The sequence below is a fragment of the Phallusia mammillata genome, chromosome 6, assembly GCF_965637545.1.
Source record: "Phallusia mammillata chromosome 6, kaPhaMamm4.hap1.1, whole genome shotgun sequence".
NCBI lineage: Eukaryota > Metazoa > Chordata > Ascidiacea > Phlebobranchia > Ascidiidae > Phallusia > Phallusia mammillata.
In genome coordinates this window covers 20,112,238-20,130,919 of record NC_137257.1, presented here as the reverse complement: position 1 = coordinate 20,130,919, position 18,682 = coordinate 20,112,238, and the positions used below count along the sequence as shown (strand labels likewise).

The 18,682-nt window shown below is 37.4% G+C and overlaps 2 protein-coding genes across 3 annotated transcripts; both read left to right on the top strand.

The window, feature by feature from the left end:
• Positions 1-4,355: 4,355 nt before the first annotated feature.
• Positions 4,356-7,226, top strand: LOC145233165 (32 kDa beta-galactoside-binding lectin lec-3-like). Its single transcript, XM_080097835.1, has 7 exons — positions 4,356-4,425; positions 4,499-4,578; positions 4,935-5,106; positions 5,571-5,741; positions 6,103-6,179; positions 6,574-6,745; positions 6,853-7,226. Exons 1-7 carry the CDS (start codon positions 4,423-4,425, stop codon positions 6,994-6,996), a joined length of 819 nt encoding a protein of 272 aa, XP_079953961.1. The 5' UTR covers positions 4,356-4,422; the 3' UTR covers positions 6,997-7,226.
• Positions 7,227-8,895: 1,669 nt separating this feature from the next.
• On the top strand, positions 8,896-17,338 carry LOC145233884 (32 kDa beta-galactoside-binding lectin-like). Of its 2 annotated transcripts, XM_080098651.1 has the most exons (9): positions 8,896-9,140; positions 10,203-10,470; positions 11,764-11,822; positions 11,895-11,974; positions 13,222-13,393; positions 15,273-15,446; positions 15,930-16,006; positions 16,561-16,732; positions 17,171-17,338. In XM_080098651.1, exons 3-9 carry the CDS (start codon positions 11,811-11,813, stop codon positions 17,312-17,314), a joined length of 831 nt encoding a protein of 276 aa, XP_079954777.1. In that variant the 5' UTR covers positions 8,896-9,140; positions 10,203-10,470; positions 11,764-11,810; the 3' UTR covers positions 17,315-17,338. The 2 variants fall into 2 exon arrangements, with proteins under 2 accessions (XP_079954777.1, XP_079954778.1); XM_080098652.1 differs by lacking the exons at positions 8,896-9,140; positions 10,203-10,470 and adding an exon at positions 10,529-11,568.
• The last annotated feature ends 1,344 nt before the right edge of the window (positions 17,339-18,682 follow it).

Sequence of the window (18,682 nt, the reverse complement as noted above, 5' to 3'; positions counted from 1 at the left end):
TATGGTCGACACGTGTTAACCCAGGGGTGGGCAAACTACGGCCCGCGGGCCGCATGCGGCCCGGCAAAGGAGTTTGTGCGGCCCGCCAAATGTTCGCAAACTTTGAAGAGAAAGTGACCAAGCAACGCTGAATAGAATTATAAGCACAGGCGTAGAGTTTTAAAAATACCGGGGATGCGACTTGCCTAAACGCAGATACTTTTTACGTGCTTTAGCCGGTTGTTTCTGCCACGTTATTATGCAAATCGTCACTTGACACAATTTCTTTGTTCGATAAAGCAAAAACGGTTTACGTTTTCAAATACAGCCCACTTTGCAATGTTGACGCCAAAACTTTGGTCACTTTGGATCAAGTTTAGGTCGTTGCAGTTCTTTGCAAACGAACATTAAACACGGCTATTACAAGCGGCTCGCATTGTTTAATGTTAGCGCAAGGAATTTATTAACAAAAAAACGTGGTGTAGCCTATGTTGAAACAAATGCTTGTTTATTTTTAAAACAATTACAATTGTAGCGTTTCAACCAATGTTTGTACAATCATTAAAGTGACAACAAACGTATTTGCACATAGCTGAAAATATACTATGTTAATATTTTGGGCTAAATCAGGGGTACACAACGTGCGGCCGTAAGGCGACATGCGGCCGCGGAGACAAGTTTGTGCGGTCGTGGCCATGTATGTTAAAATACATGTACTGGCGGCCGTGACGTAACTAAAACTATTTTGCCTAATATTTTGATTTTCAAACAGCTAAAAACAGCTTTCGTGAGACTGGAAAAAAAGACTACCAGCCTAGTGACCATATACGCCAGGCTTTTAATCCGCTTATTGTGTTCAAACAATGCGAAAGAACAGGCACCGCAATCGTCACAATACAGTTTATGACGTCATAAACAGTTAGCTCCGTTCAGCTAAACTAATGCACCAAGTTAGAAATTATTAATCTGGGCATTTTAGGCGACTTAAAATGATATATATATGTGATATAAACCAAATTCTTTACACAAGTTATTTTAAAACAAAAAAACAAGTAAGCAATTGGCGTCCGTTGGTGAAATACTATGCGGCCCGATAAGATTAAAAACCTTTGAATGCGGCCCTTGCACTGAAAAGTTTGCCCACCCCTGTGTTAACCATTACTCCTGTCCTTGAAAGTTTATTAACAAACAAGCTCGTTTGTTTAATTTTTTTTCCTCGGTGTGCATGCAGGAGCTGAATGCATTTCTGATCCAAGTAAGTTAAGACGCCTGTTTTAATTGCAAGTTTTTTTTCAGATAAGGGTCAAGTCCTAGTATCATTTTTACACAGGTACCTTCCATTTAGTGTCATTTGTTTATTACTTTCTTGATTTTGCCAAATGCCAGATCGCTTTCTTTCTTGAAATGCCAGATCGCTTTCTTATGTAAACTTCGGCAAACGTCAAATGAATTCGGCGCTGCGTTGTGTTATCTATATCGAAAACATTCATGAAAAAATGTTTTTGGTTGTACACGAATTTGGTTTATGTATAGCATTGACAGTGGGAACCTAAAGTTGTAACACGGTTTGACTTCCCTGAGAACTTGCAGCATGCAAAAAAGGGGGACAAGTTGTTTTGCAAATTGATGCTGAATTGTTCACAATTTGTGGCAATGTTTTCCATGTATTTAGGCAATAAGCTTTAAAAAAATTTGCAACGTTTGCACTTTTAAAATCTTAACACAGTAGTTCTCACCTGGGGAGGAATTTATTTTAATTTTTACATGTGGTTTTTAACAGTCACTTAAACTCTGGTAATAAAACCTGTGAAGTTGATAAAAGATCTAATTTCAAATGATCTTTGTATTGTTTAGCATCTACAATGCAGTATATTAGGGAGAAGTGAAAATGTTTTGAATTTTTAAGTGAGGAATTTTTCGTAAAATGTTGGTAACCACTCTCCTGACACATTATTACTATGTTTCCATGTCGCAAGTTTGGACCACGTGTTTTTGCCATGTGACGTATTTTGAAGAGAAAAGTAAGTTATAACGACATGAAGACATAGTATAAGTGAACGATACAAAATTAACAACACAGTTTAATAAAGCAAACACAAAGGAACACAAACAGCAATCTGTTCGGCTTTGATATTGAATACAAAAATGTTTGCAATTTTGATTGACACAAAGACATTCAGTTTGCCAGCAAAAACATCATGTATTATCTCTCTGTATATTGTATATTGTACACCTAAAACTATATATTTACGAGTTAGTGTTTTATTCTGTTGTGTATGTTGCTTTATGGAAGGTATTGTAGGGGCCTCTCTCACTGTGTTTAGCGCTACAGCGATCCGGACAAATTGCCTTCTTTCTTTTACTCACTTTTATGTGGTGTTTTCTTACATTGTGTCATTCTACTCTGTTGTACCAGTGATAAACACCTCGCTATAGGGCCACCAAATACCGACGATACTTAAATTTGGTTAAAAAGGATCTACCATGTTTGGCAAATCAATTAAATCATCCTTAACCAATAAAATATCAATCCTTTTTGACTATGCGGTCAGTTTGTAGAAAAACTTTTCGCTTTGTTTTCTTAACTCAAGTAAACTAGCGCAGCTCATTTAAATTAACAATCTATTCGAAAATGATTTTGTTTTTCAGACTGGCGAATATGGCATTGTCCAATTGGTAAAATGCGATGTTTCTAGTTTTGATTTGTAGCAAATTTAAAAGAGTTGTACAAATGTTCGTTTAATTTATGTGCTTAGTCTAACATTCAATAAGATGGAAAATATTGTTTTTCACCTTTTAGTTGTAAATGACGTTTCATGTTGCTTCGTAGTTCTTACATACCCTTTCACTATTGCCTAAACTTTTTCGCAACTCAAAACACATGTTCAAACAAGCATGTACCGGCGTCAACTCTATAACGTTGCGCACTTCCCTTCATTTACTGCGATTTGTTTGATACGGCGCCGGTATACTGCATTTCCTAAACACATTTTCCTGCCAAAGTTAGTTGTGTATACACAAGGACACACAATTAAGTGATTTGGACGTTGATTAGATTATTGCAACATAAGTTAATGTGGACATACGCAGAACAAGTTATCGCGGACAGGACGCAGAACAGGACAAATTATCTAACCCTACCGGTTATATATTTTTTACATATAGAACCTAACTGCGTTTTATTTGCTATTTGTGTTCAATATTGAAACTTATTTCTCTTCATAGTTGCAGATTTTTAAAATCGCTTATAAAATTGTATATCCAAAATAATATTAGGAATAATTACGAATGTATCCTTCCTAAAATGGCCCCTCTCAACGTTATAATGAGCTAACACCAACCCAACAATAAATGCTTTACAAGCTTCTTTTTGAATTTAACAAATTTAAGGCATTCTACTTCCTGACAGAGTTTGTTGTGTAAACAGAACGCATGGAAATTTAACTTAATGTTATACATTTTTAATAATGTCAGAATAGTATAAAAAAATAAGATAAACAGCAAAAAAAGATCCACACATACGAAAAATTGATTGTTTTTATGTATTTTTGCGATCTAATGCTAACGCATGGTGTCCCAAACCCGTTGTAAAAAAATAACTGAAAATTCGAAACAAGAAACAGGTTAAACAGGTTTTTAGGGGTGGTTAACAGGTTTTAAGGGATTGTCAAACACCGTTGGCAGAATCTCCAGTTTTGGACTTAAATTAAATGTTTTGTTTTTTTCTTTAATTTTCTTGGGAAATAAATATATCAGTTACAGTGTAAATTAAAAAGCGACTGACATCATATTATTTGTCTTATCGCAAGAGACAAACTGATTAAATCAAATGTAAATTAGCTTACATTGTTGCATAAGTTTGTGTTTGCATAAGTTAAGTTTTAAGCACCATTTCATCAGACACCAACATCAAAACTTTGTTTGTTTATTGTTTACTGTTAACACGACGAATTGCATTTTCAACATCCTACTTCCCGTCAAAGTTTTTGCACTCCCGGGACGCTAGAAACGTGAAACATCCCGCTATTCCGGCAAATGCTGTATAAATGAACGCATGTCAAGTCCATTTAAGCAGACCACGTTGATTGGTCTAAAACCAGAAAGAAAAAGATCAAAAGATTGCAAAAACTTGTGTTTAGTTGATAAACGCAATAGAACCTTGGGTGTGTTGTAAATATTGTTCGTAGATTTTAAATGTTTTGTTTTGATCGGCTAGACTGAATCTGGTCGTTTCGTTAGTGTTTAGAATTTGTGTTTTATATGGTAATGGTAAAAGATTGAACGGCGTGTTTTTTGTTTATTAACCTACAAAAGAAATACTTTGCGTGCTCAAGGACGTTGTTTTTAAATACGATTTTTAATCCGTTTTGTTGCTATCTTATTTTTTTCTGTTTTAGATTTAAGCATTTTAGATTCCTAAACCTGCTCATATCATCCAACAAAATGGTAAGATACAGTTTAATTTTTCTGTGTGAACTATTGGTTCAATCCGGTTTAAACTTGTTTTTACGTTTATCAGACCACCACTGAATACATCGTCAAGGCCGTAAAGACTCTTGGTCACACAATTACAGTTTGTGGAAAACCAACCAGCACCAGGTGCAAACGCAGTAACTACTGCAAACACAGTCGCTTTATACATTATTAAAGTTACAAAAACAGCCGACTGGATGAAAATGTATGGTCCTAATGTAGCCAATTTTTCACGACCTCTTTATTTACTTTGAAAGCTAAAATAAATTGCATTGTATTGACGGACTTTGAATTTTGTTTTCAGCACCCTAACTATTGGGTATCTCTGTGTATTTATTTCTATAATCGTCGTATTTTGATTTTAAAAAGGGCCACATCATTCACAGCAATCCACGAATATGTTTATCTGTTTGTTTTCAGAAACATTAACGAGAGTATGTGTGTTTTGCTATCCTGCCTAATGTTATCAGTTTATGTGGCAGGGTCGCAATCAACTTGTTAGTGAACGATGACTCCAACAACATTGGATGTCATTTCAATCCCCGTTTCGACGATAAGGAAATTGTGTTGAACAATAAAGTAAACGGAACATGGAAGACTGAACAACGAGCAAGGAAGGGTAACTTTATGTGGGCTCAAAGTTCTCATGCCGAGGTAAATTGTTTGTTTTAAGCTTCATCATTTTAAAATAGTAAGAAAAAGGTATGAAGAAACCTTAGGAATATACTGTATATTGCGTCTTACAGTATGAAATAATTGATTAAAACTTGTTATTTTTGTTACACATTACACTATTTAAACAAAACAGTTTTTGTAAATGATTTTGTCAGTGCAATGTAAAGAAAATTGGCAATAATGCTATGCTTCTATATGTCCGTATCTGTCAACATTAGTTATTTTCTGCGTTGTTTTTTATTTTGTTAATAAATATACGCTTTTTACAAACTATTTTCTTTACTTGTTACCACATTCGTTGCAATCTAAAATAAAAATCTATAAAATGCGGTCTAAAAAAATAAAAATCTAAAAAATGCGGTCTAAAAAAGTAAAAATCTAAAAATATTTTTTCTCATTTTGCAAGCCGCATTTTCACTTCACTAAACGACTATACGTCGCAGTACAAACTTGTTGTTGGAACCGCTGATATCACCTGCTACTGGAATGGACTCAAGCTCGACGGTTGCACTTTCAAGCATCGAGTTTCTGCTAGCACCCTCGCCGGCTTCACTGTGGGTGGAATGGATGTGTCCAGTGTTGACATCGTAAACAACACCACTGCAGCTTCAGTAGTAAGTTGTTGTTATGGTTATATTTACTTTCAGAATTGCAATTGGGCCCAGGTTTGAGCTTGAGTTTTAACAAAACGGGCCTGATTCGGGCCTACTCAGCCGCATTTGTGCCGCAAATTTACCAACTTACTGGGTTTGACAGGTTTGTGTCCCGTGTCACGCCGGCTTAAACCTCTGACCCAAAACATATTATAATTGGTTGTGATTTTTCGATTTAGAAAGTTTTCCACCAAAATGTTGCGCTGCCGTGCACAACTTGAAATTAAAATCCAATGTTTGGGCCAACACCAAAAGCAGAGGAGTTATCTCCAAAAAAAATAAAGTAAAAAGTTCGCCACGTTAAATATACTTCTTGATGCAGATTACACCTGTTGAGATCAAGGGAGATAAGTTCTCAGGTAAAACCCTCAGAGTGGTGGCAACCCCAATGGCTAACAGGTTGGTATTTCAGTGCACGAGTGTGGTCATTTTTTCATGTTGTAATACGTTAGGAATGTTTTCAAATGCTGGTCTGTTTGCATGCCTGGGCTTGTCCCCCGATAAACTTCTATCGTTAAGTTTATTCCGCTCGGTAAAAGAAAACATAGCGACACAATTGCACCGAACAATCACCAAGCCCGAAATAGCTGCGCAACGCAAAAATCGTGAATGGCACAATTTGGTAGATAATAATTAAACACTCTGCAGCTACTCAGTACTGTTAGTACGTCTGCACTGCGACTTTTATCCAAACTTGGCAACGAACTAATCTGCATATAAAAGAAATGACAATTTACAGAACGATGTTTAGCCATTTTTTATGCTGTTTTCCAACCTCTTTCTTTTCTATCAGGACCGCTATCAACTTCAGAGCTAACGACAGCGCCAACAACATTGCTTTCCATTTCAACCCAAGGTACGACGAAAAGGTGATAGTGCGCAACAATATGGTGAACGGAACGTGGCAGACAGAGGAAAGGACCATGACTGTGCCGTTCTCTTGGTCGCTTAACCAGGAATATACGGTATGCTTTTTGATATAAAGTGCCTGCACGCAGTGAGCTTTAATACCTTCTGCTATCTTAATTTCTAAAGGAAGTATTTCTAAAGTGTTTTTGTGTCTAACTTTCAGTACGACATCTACGTGGCAGAAGCTTACTTCTCATGTGTATGGAACGGCGTGGAGGTTTGCAGATTCGTTCATCGCTCAGCTGTAGCACAAGACGTTGGCCTTGTCATCTGGGGAATGTGCGTTAAAAGCATAAGCAGTCTCTAAAGTTGTTGCTTCACAGAACAACAATATCCATAATTGGAAAAATAACCGGTTTTGCGTGCCTATATTCAACATAATTTATTTCAACAATTTGCTTTGATTTGGTTGCTTTGTGATTGGTTAAAAACGTTACATTACCATTCTATTTCGGTTTCATGAATTACAAACAATTCCGGCAATCGTGTACTCAGATTTGTTGCTTCAGCGCATATTCAGTTATTAAAAAACAAATATTTCAAAATGTCAATTTTAGTGTTCTTCAAGCAGCTGTAGTACAGAATTTTAAAACTATTTTACATCCCTATGACGAAAATCGTATTACAGCTAATTCTTTTCTAATTTGAACAAAAACGTGCAAGACTTTAAAGTGTACGCAATTTTCAGTTGTAAAAACGGTTAGATTGGACAACATTTAGATTTTTTGGAAACTTTTTTTGTCAACACAAACTTTTTCAGCTATAAACCGTAAGCCCATAGGATAAAAATAACTCAAATTTTAAACTGTTAATGTTAAATTTTGCAATTTTAATATTTACCTATTCAAGAAACAAGGCCTCATATAAAATAATAGAAAAAGATTTTTAATTTACATTTTTATCACCAAAATAAAATACTTTTCCGAATAAATTCCTCCCTCCCCACTAAACTATTTGATACGCCTGAACAGCCTAAATGAACGTAAACATGCTTTATTATTCAAATGTTTCGGCAAAGACTCATGCCATCATCAGTGATTTACGTTTATTTAGGCAGCTATATTCGTCATTAAAGTAGAATTGTAAATGTATAACTTGGGCTGCATATTCACACTAAATGAACAATGTTGCTACAAGCTTAGAATAGTTGTCATTTTCAACAGTCTTGATTTATAGCATTGCCTTAGCGAAAGTATTAAAAACTTTAAAACTAGAAACCTGTTTAGGGGTTTGACTAAAAGCCTGACTGCATGACTGTGGTGACTGGCCTGACTTTTGCGGCAGTGGTTCACAATATATTTTCGGACTGACTCTAACCCTGACCCCAACCTAACCCTAACCCGACCCTAACCCCAACCCTAAACGCAAACCAATTCTCACTCACCCAAGTCAGGACTTCTGTGTTGCAGTCAGGCCTTTCCCAGTCGTCGAAAATCGGAAATATATTTTGTGAAACACTTCCGCCTAAGTCAGGCCGGTCAGCCCAGTCAGGCAGTCAGGCTTTCAGTCGACCCCCCTGTTTAATACATGTCCGCTTTGTGACGTCACACGCGAGCGCATTTTTTTCGAACGGCACTGATTGTGGAAACTGATTCCCTCGTTTTGCCTGTAGTTGCATTTCCTAACTTCAGAGTCGGCATCGCAATGGCAATTACTATTTTAGCAGCACTCTTAAGTTGTTTTTTTATTGTAGTCATCTGTATTTCATCGTCAGTGTTCCTTAATTTCATTTTGTACTTGTAGGCTGTAAACTTAGCAACTTAGTTCAGTACGCCCGAGTCGTAAAGCGTGCTAATGTAGTGCACGTTGGTGCTCGGGCTTCAACCAAGATCAACTATTTCTGTAAGGGTTATGTCAGGTAACATATAGTTGGGTACGTTTAGCATTAATGTGCCAGCAAGCAGTTTAGCCAAGACCCTAGCTAGGTGTGACGCTTTGCTTAATGACTTTGCGTTTGTACAGAAAACTACGGTTGTTCTACGGTAAAGGCGGGATCTATAGCATAAAAGACAACGTTTGTGTCACCAACAGATTTTTCTTCACTGGAGATAAATTGTTTACTTTTGTACATGTTTTGAAAATGATTGATTACCCCCTAAGCATTTCCAAATAGTTATATTTTAACTTTTTAGTTTGGAAAGAATAGCTTGAGCCGAAATAGAATCAATGCCTGACAGTTTTAATGCCTTTTCTGTTTTCAGGTTTTTAAAACTTTTTTTGGTAGAATTTCCAGTTAAATTACGCCGAGAAATCCACATCGGCCATCGATCAATGCATTTCTTCACTTAAACCTTTATCTCCTTGACCAGACGCCCATGGTGCCACTTCATTGGGCAATACCTATGTCAATATGATGTCATACTACGATTTCACATTTGACGCGGCAACATTTCGACGAGATGTCGCCCTCGAGTTACGAAAGCATGCAATAGGTGTTAAACTGGAATTGAGGTATGATGCTGCTTTTCTATATTGATGTTGCTAACAGCGTTTTACAGTTAAAAATAACTAGACCATGAATAAAAGTTTCGTTATTGCTAAATCCAAGAAAATGGTCTCAAAGGAAAGGTATTTTCGTATTACCCACTACAAACCAAAAAAATAGCTCCAGCACTTCTCGAACAAAACTCACAAAAAGGTACCAGTCACTGCAGTCACTACAGCATTTTCTTGTGTATTGTAAGTTATACATTTCTAGTGGTACAGCTTTTAAAGTGTAAAAAAATTAGTATAAAAAACAAAGCCTTTGGAGAAATTTCCTTAAAAAATTCTCCCTTATAAGCCATGCCCCCTTATAAGCTATTTTCAACCCAAAACACTATATTTCAAAACATAGATAGTTCTTTACTGCAGGCAAAGCATAAAAAAATGAAAATCGCAGTGGTTAAACTGGAGAGCAATATCAATCCAGTAATTAAATGCCAAAGAATCAATTAAATTAAGCAGATTAACGCGTTGTGAAGCAATGCTGTTGGCATGAATAGAGCATACGCAAGGCAGTTTGCTTTACAGCTACAGCGGCGGGTACAAAGCTCTTTGTTGTTAATCATGCAACAGGATACATTAAATCCGTTTCAAGCCTCCCGTAACTCTATTGTTATCTCTTAATGTTGATTATTAAGCAAGCTTATAGTCGAATGCAGTTTAAACGTACCAATATTTTAAGCCCTACAGATGCTATAAGCAATAATTGGGTGCCTGTTGGTGCCCCACACTCGCAGTTGGAGAGCCGGCCAATGTTACCTAAAATCTTAAATTATTGTTGTATTGTTGACATTTCTACATTCATAGGGGACGGCATTTTGGCAATGTAAAGGGCGGGCAATTATGAAGTGATTATAGTTAACATTCAAAATGTTATGGAACTAAACGATTTAAGGAATTAGGGTAACCGAGTGTATGTTTAGTTGATAATGCCTCCTATGATTTTTTTTCAAACATTGGTTTTGTTGTGCAAGTTTTCTGAAAACAATTTTACCATTTTTTTAGAAGTAATGACTCCCTTTTTTGTAGAACACTCGGCTTCAACTAGGACACATGAAGCTTTTCCTGTTGAGCTATGCCGAGAAATCCACATCGTCAATTGACCTATGTATCATTTACCGAAAGATTCACCCCTTAACCAGATGCCCAAATTGGTACCACACTCCATCTTCTGAGAACGCTGCGTATGCCGTTATGATGTCATGCTACGATTTCCATATTTGTGGCTGCATCTATTTTAACGAGATGTCGCCTTAGAGCTAAAGAAGCATGCAAATGGCATTGAGTTGGAATTGAGGTATGGTGCTGCTTTTCTGTGTTAGTGTTGCTATGAGGTTTTTCAATTAATGCAAGTAGTCTAAGAATGCATGTTTTGGAATCGGTAGGGCCAAGAAAAGGGGTTAAATCAGTGAAAAGTTATCTTCCACTACTCTATTACAAACCAAAATACTTCCAATTTCTCCCCAACAACAAAAAAACACAAGTATTGTGCATTGTAGACGTTCATAGCGATATAGTTTTATGTGTTAAATAAACAACCATTAGAAACGAGGTTCACCACAAATTTTCTCCATAGGAATTAAAAATTCCCCCCTTGTGAGTCATGTGCCCCCGTTTGAGAACAACTGGGTTAACTGTTAACATGTAGGTCCTACATCCTACATTGTAGGATGTTAGTTGTCTGATTTTGCAGGTATTGTGAACAAACATTGAATTGCTGCTAAACGCCCGCTCTTTGTGTCCGCAGTAAATCTGTCATGAACGCTATTACACAAAAAAAACTGTAATTTGTTATTTTGCTTGGTCTTACCTCCTGCCTATTTCGAACTAAAATCAATCAGAAAAAGTAGACAGTTTTTCGCAGTATACTGCAGGCAAAGTAAAATATAAATGAGAATCGCATTGGTATGACTGTACTGAGTAAGTAAAAATGTAAAATAAAAGCGTTTAAACAGAAAATATTAACGCATATTGTGAAGCAATGCTGTGACAAGGAATATAGCATAAGCAAAGCAGTTTGCATTACAACAACAGCTGCAAGCACAAAGCTATTTGTTGTTGAAGCAACAGGATATATGAAATCCGTTTCAAGCTTAACAGTCATGACTGTTTGACTCTATTGTTATATCCTTGTGTTGTTTTTCAACCAAGTCCTTTATTCCACCAAGGGCTAGATAAAGCCCTGCAGATGCTATAAGCAAGAATTTGGTACCTGGTGCTCCACATAAAGGTGACACGTAGTTGGAGAGCCGGCAGGTGGCATGCGAATGTTACTTACAATTATTAATGAATGTTGTATTGTTGACATTTCTACATTGATATGAAGACGGCGCAGAATTCTAGAAAAATCCATCCTGGCTATTTAAAGGGCAGGCAATTATTAAGTGATTAAAGTGTAAGGAAATTAGGGTAACAGAGTTGTTAAAACGCGAAGAATAATGGCAGTACCTAAAAAAATTATTACTTAAAAGCTTGCAAGAGATAAACGTGGCTAATAATTGTATTGATACGTCGCTTTTCTGAAAAAAAAATCTTAATTTCTCTTTCAAAAAATCTGTACACATGTTGAAGTTTTAAACTTACATTTTAGATTTACATAGTAACCTGTGATCATAAAAGTCGATTGTTGTCAACAAAATGTCCACACCGGTGAGTTTTGTTTAGTTGTTTAGATGATTATGTTCTTTTCTGTGTTAATTTTTAAGTGTTTATTCTCAACAGATTGAAACTGGGTGTATTGTTAATGCCATTCCAACTCTTGGTCGTACAATCACTGTCACAGCTGTGCCAGCTAACTCAAGGTACTGAAATCGAAACAAAAGAACACAAAACCGCACATAAAACCCAAAGGTTAAAGCATAAAGTCCTAATAACGCTCCAAAATAAGATTTGGGATGTTGAAATTTCGACACGAACCCGACCGAGTGTAAAGAAGGGGCTGTTGTGGTTGACATGCAAAAGCATTGGATTTAACATTATGAACTTTTATAATTGCCCAAAGCCATATATTATTTAAACGTATAGCGTATTTCTGTGTGTCCTAAATTTCGTGTTTGTGCGTTGGGGATTAGGCCGTCGCAATTTCCCTGTGTTGCGGAGTCAGGAAGCTTGTGTTTCCATCCGTGTGCCTGCAAATGCGATTTAGTGTTCCCTGCTGAATTTCGTACCACTTGTTTTGTGCTATATAAGGTTTTGCGTTTCGTTCAATAAAACACTCTAGACCAGTGGTTCCCAACCTGGGGTTCGCGGACCCCCAAGGGGTCCGTGAGATGGTTTCAAGGGGTCCGTGGAGGCAAACATTTGTAGTAGCATTAACAACAGTGCAATATTTTTAAGTTCCCAAACCGTTTTTACAATCCTGTATATAATGCAAACTGTTTATCAAACCCTTGGATTAGGAAAACTTGTGATTGTTACCTCCATTGTGACATCACAACACACATTAACAATAGAATTCTTAGTGCTTTGTTTTAAGTATTGTACACTAGAAAATTTATCCCTTTTAGTGCATTGACTGTTACACTACAGTAACTTTATTGAGATTAAAGGACTTTGAAGGTTGAATAAAATTCTGCCCCCAAACAACGTATAATAATGTAAAATGTAGGAAACGAAAATAGACTAAATTACGTTGGGGGTCCGCGGACCGATAAAGTTTATAAAAGGGGTCCGTGACTACAAAAAGGTTGGGAACCACTGCTCTAGACACTCTTCGTTCTGGAGTCACGACTCTTCTGTGCACACTCTACGGCGTAGAGTAGAGTCTACGCTCTGGAGTCAGAAATGGGAACACACTGGCCTCAGTCCACCACAGTCCCGACGGGCCAAGATATCAACAAATTAACGGCCGACCCCCACAGGGCCAACCGTTTATATAAACATAACCGATCAACACATTTTCTGATATATTGTACTAACTCCAATTTCAATCTTAGTGATGTATGTTAGTGGAAAACACTTAAGTTATTCCTATTGGTAGCGCCATTTGGAAGTATTGTTTCGATAAAATTATTTACGATATAACCCTGACTTCAATTCTTTCTTGCAGCGTTGCAATCGATTTGTTGGTAAATGATGAAGCACAGAATATCGGGTTTCATTTCAACCCTCGTTTTGATGAAAAAGTGATTGTACTAAACAATTGTGTAAATGGTGTTTGGCAAGAAGAACAAGTGGCAATGAAGGGCTCTTTTATGTGGTCGCAAAGCTCTTTTGCTGTGGTGAGTTTTCTGAATTTTTTGTGGTGTGTAATTTTCAAAACAATATTGTTCGTTCACACGGAACAAATTGTCGCTATGACGGCCGCATCGCAGATACTAAACTGAATATATTTGCCATTTAATGACTTTTTAGTGTGATCCACAGATTGAGCTCTACAGTCTAACGATCAGTTTTAACAAAAAGTTTCACCCATATCGCTTTTAGGTTGGAAACAGTCTTTCCAGCACCTCAAGAATCCATCTGGATTAGTTTTAAATCCTAGTTACTGGCAAAAGAGTTGTATTAACGCTTTAGGCGACGGCACATATGTTTTAGTACACATGTTTACGGCTGCATAAACTCGTCGCCTGCGGCTGTACGGCATCGGGTTGTGCACCACTGTCTAGTCCAGGGGCGGGCAACTTCTCCAGTCGGCAGGCCTGATATGGGAAAATGAAGCACTTGGCGGGCCGGATTCCTGAATCGATACATTAATCGCGTATTTATCCAATGATTTAAGACGGATTTTTGAACACCTAAACCAAATACAATCAAGAACGTCACAATTACAATACAGTCCAAACAATCTAACTATAACATACAATTATTCACCACAGCAAATTTAATGCATACACCACAGACTTAGATACTGCTGAAACACTAACTAGGCGTGTGGAAACAAAGGAAACCGTGAAAGCAGGCCACACACAAGGTTGGCAGTTATATCGTAACAATGGATGTATCGTGCAATGGTAACAACGGCGGGAAAGTTTTTTTTGCTATTGGGGAGCGTTACTGTCCGTTACAACTATAATTTGACGTAGTAAGCAAGTAGTGGGGGAATGCGGCAGACTGTGGCCGCGGGCCACATTATCATGTAAGACCAGAAACTGTCTGTGGTCCGCTCAAAATCCCGTCGCGGGCCGGATCCGGCCGGCGGGCCGTATGTTGCTCGCCCCTGGTCTAGTCACTAGTGCATGGGTTCTTAACCTGTGGGAAATTTCAGGTTAAGAACCCATGCACTAGTGACTTTCCACTAGTAGTGGGAAATTTAATGTTTTTAGAGGGAAATTATGTAAGTCAGTTAACCAAAATCGGGCCCGAGGGTCGAATCCGGCTTTGAATTAACCGTTGAAAGTTACTTTACTAATTTTTTCCTGCAACAACATGTAAAAGATTGATTTCACCAAGGTTTACAAGACACATATAAATCCAAAGGCCGTTTGTTATATAACAGACAAGACTAAAACTATCAATGACTTTGCGGTAAATGACTAATGCGAGCAAAGGAGACTCTTCAATACTCCAAAGAGTTTAATCTTTCATAGAAGCACTATTTAAACTAAATAAGATTGCAGTATACCTTTGGGGTCCAGACCAAATCGCTCCACAAACTTATTTCATTTCAATAATAAATTTTTTGTTAACATAGGGCAAAAAACAAAACATCATTATAAAAATAACAGAGGGGAAATTCGAAGTTGATGGTTGACTTTAATGGAAACCCACACAAAAACGGTCCACTGGTCTAATGCAGGGGTCGGCAACCTTTTTTGCACTGCGGACCGTTTTTAAAACTGAAATTTGATCGCGGACCGGCCTTCAAAAAACTACAAATATTTAGCATTGAAAACACCTAAATACATGGACACAATGTTTAAAGCGTTTAACCTAAAATAATATACGGCCCGGTAACGAAGACCTCGCGGACCGGTACCGGGCCGCGGACCGGCGGTTACCGACCACTGGTCTAGTTTATTATAAATTCTGCCCGATTACTTATATCTTTCAGGGGCAATACAATTGTAGATCTTAAATTTCCAACGCCGCAGAATAATTGCAGTTTATTTTTGTATTGCTACTAAAAGGTTTTTGTTTATAAACAATATTTTGTTGCAGTTCAAAATTGATGTGCAAACAGCGGAGATCAAATGTTCATGGAATGGCCTCAATCTGAAAGAGTGTACATTTCAACACAGAGTTGATCAGCAAACCTACATTGGTCTGCAACTGACCGGACTCAATGTTGTCCAACTAGATATACAAGACGACACCGAATTTCCAGGACTTCAGGTAGTTTAATTTTACTTTATTTTAAGGGTGTCTAGCGCAAGATAGCAAATCAAAAGGTACAGCCTAGTTGAAATTTGGTTCCTAGAGAAAATTGATCGTTTATTTGCGATTTACGTGTAAAATAAATAAATCTTCCCAATTTATATTGTTTATCAAGAAATCGGACATTTGAATTCCGTTTAGGATTCTAAGTTGACTATTTAGCTCGATTGTTATCTCTTTATGTTATTTATCAAGAAACCGGATAAACGCATTGCGTTTGGAAATCCCATTTGACTGTTTAGCTCTATTGTTATCTCTTTATATTGTTTATCAATAAACCGGATAATCGAATTCCGTTTGTGAGTCTAATTGACTGTTTAGCTCTATTGTTATCTCATGATGTTATTTATCAAGAAACCGGATAACCGAATTCCGTTTGGGATTCTCAGTTGACTGTTTAGCTCGATTGTTATTTCCACAAATTCTCGTTTGTTGTTGCAGCCGACTCTACTGCTATTGAAAAGCATGCCCTTCCGTGGAAAAAACCTTCGACTTGTGGCAACTCCAATGCTCGAGATGTTGGTGCATCTTACAACTTGCAATCGCATACTCGAATCGTGTCTTTCAATATGTTTTTAGGGACAGCGTTTGGTTTTACACTTTAATACAATTTTAATTTCAAGAATTACTTGGTTTTATCATTGACGATTTCTTTTTGCCAAGCTGAAACAAAGTCCAATTGTTTTCTTTTTCGTATCATTTCCCAGCAAATAAGGTGTTGTTGTTTTTTTGCCAGACCTGTCGTAAACTAATGAAAGCGACAACCTTGGGCTCCACATTTCCCCAAGATTTGACCAACAGTAATTCATTGCAAAAGTGTGGCCAGTTTTGCATACAGTAACATGTTAGAAATGTTTATAACGCTGGTCGGTTTGCCTGTCCCGGCTTGTCCCCCTAAATACTGATGCCGCTGTGACAGCAGCTATTGTTGAAACCTCTGCATTGTGACGTATTCTTCACCAGTTTGTTTGTTCAAACTTTAACAAAACTAATCTGTATGTGAAAAACGACTATGACAATTAAGAGCACCATTTTTTTTTATTTTCTACAACCGCTTTGCTTATCTTATTAGGACCGCTATCGACTTCAGGGCTAACGACAGCGACAACAACATCGCTTTCCATTTTAACCCAAGGTACGACGAAAAGGTGATTGAGCGTAACAGTTTGGTCGACGGAAAGTGGCAAAAGGCAGAAAGAAGCATGTCGGTGCCATTTACATGGGAACTTAACAAGCAGTACGAGGTAACCACTACGATCTGACTTTAATTAGTTAAATTTAAACTGGGCATTACATTTTAAACCAGTGATTCGCCAAAGCCGACTGAAGGTTCGGGCCAAAACCAAATATTCGGCCGGAAAATTTCGATAGAATCAGGCCGAACCTAAACTATCCTTTATGACGGATATCTTTAATGTTTTGTTCATGCAAGTGAACTCATTAATGATACTTCAATACAACTACTAAATACTTAACACTAACAAAACACTTACTACCTTGCAGATAACGTGGCTCGTGTTTTTTAGATAGACTGCAACTAATCATGATTTAAATTGGCGATATTAAAAGTTTAAACATCAATTTTATGCAAGCGTAAAGTTCAGTTTCTGTCGAATATTAAAAGAGAAGGGGTCAAAATCGAAACATCAGTACATCACTAATTTTTGTCCCATTGTTTTCAGTTCAACATCTACGTGGCAGAAGAGTTCTACTCGTGTGTGTGGGACGGCGTTGAGGTGTGCACTTTCAAACATCGCTTTCCAATCGGAGAAAGCATCGGCCTCAATGTCTGGGGCATGTGTATTAAAAGCATTCAGGTCCAATAAATCGTATTGCTATCAACTACCAAACTGTGTGCACTGTCTGCAGCTTATAATCAATGTTATACAGAATTTTCCTAAAATGGAAAACGAATCAACAATCGCAATGAAAGTTGTTGTCAACCTGTGCAATATGTAGATATTTGACAATAATACATCGCTGTACTGTTGTTAATGGATGTTTGTTTTGGCTGAAATGTATCAAACTTGCTATTTCGATATGTCACGTGACGATATGTAAAATGAAACAGTTTAAACAGATAACCATTGTGTTGCTAGTTTATTCATGTAAACAAAATTTGCCTAAAGAGTCTCATTTAAGATTACACCCGTTTCCTACATTGTATTGCTTTTGATTCCGACTTTTCTTATGAACGACAAAAAATGCCATCCGTCACTGCAGTTACTTATAACTATTGTTATCCAATGTTAAAAAAACTGATAGGTTGTGTTAGAGTAGAAAAAGCTTTAGAATCACTGCCATAAATCCTGTTGCCAAAGTAAAACAAGGAATAGTATTTGTGTTTCCTCCAAAAATTAAGAGTTAAAAAATAGAACTAACAACAAACTAGTGTTAACCCAAACGGCAGCGCAACCACAACCTGTCTACTGTGGTGATCATTTTGTTAGGTATTATATTTATCAACCGGTTCTAAATTTCAATTGAAAAAAATAAAAACACAATTGTGATGCTCAAATGCACCTCGGCGCATTCTCGTGCAAGTACAACAATACATGACAAATCATATAAAGTTTATTGCACAAACATCGATTAGTAAAACACATTATACTTTCAAAACAATGAAATAAAAATAAGAATACGTCTCTACCATAGGCAGGAACGCATAAGATGGGTTTACAAAACCGTACACAAAACCACCTTCTTTCGGTGAAATATTACTCGTTCCGAAAACATCGAAACATTGCTATTTTTGCACCATATTGGACTAGCTATTTTGTTTCCTGGTGCGGTGAAACAAAATTAGTGTTTAGTAAAGAAAATGACACGTTGCGCGGCATCTACCGTGTGCCCGCTTTAAAGAAAATGACTCGTTGCGCGACATCTACCGTGTGCCCGCTTTATGCGATCGAGTCGTTGCGCGACATCTACCCTGTGCCCGCTTTATGAAATTGAGTCGTTGCGCGACATCTACCCTGTGCCCGCTTTAAAGAAAATGACTCGTTGCGCGACATCTACCGTGTGCCCGCTTTATGAGATCGAGTCGTTGCGCGACATCTACCCTGTGCCCGCTTTAAAGAAAATGACTCGTTGCACGACATCTACCGTGTGTCCGCTTTAAAGAAAATGACTCGTTGTGCGACATCTACCCTGTGCCCGCTTTATGAAATTGAGTCGTTGCGCGACACCTACCC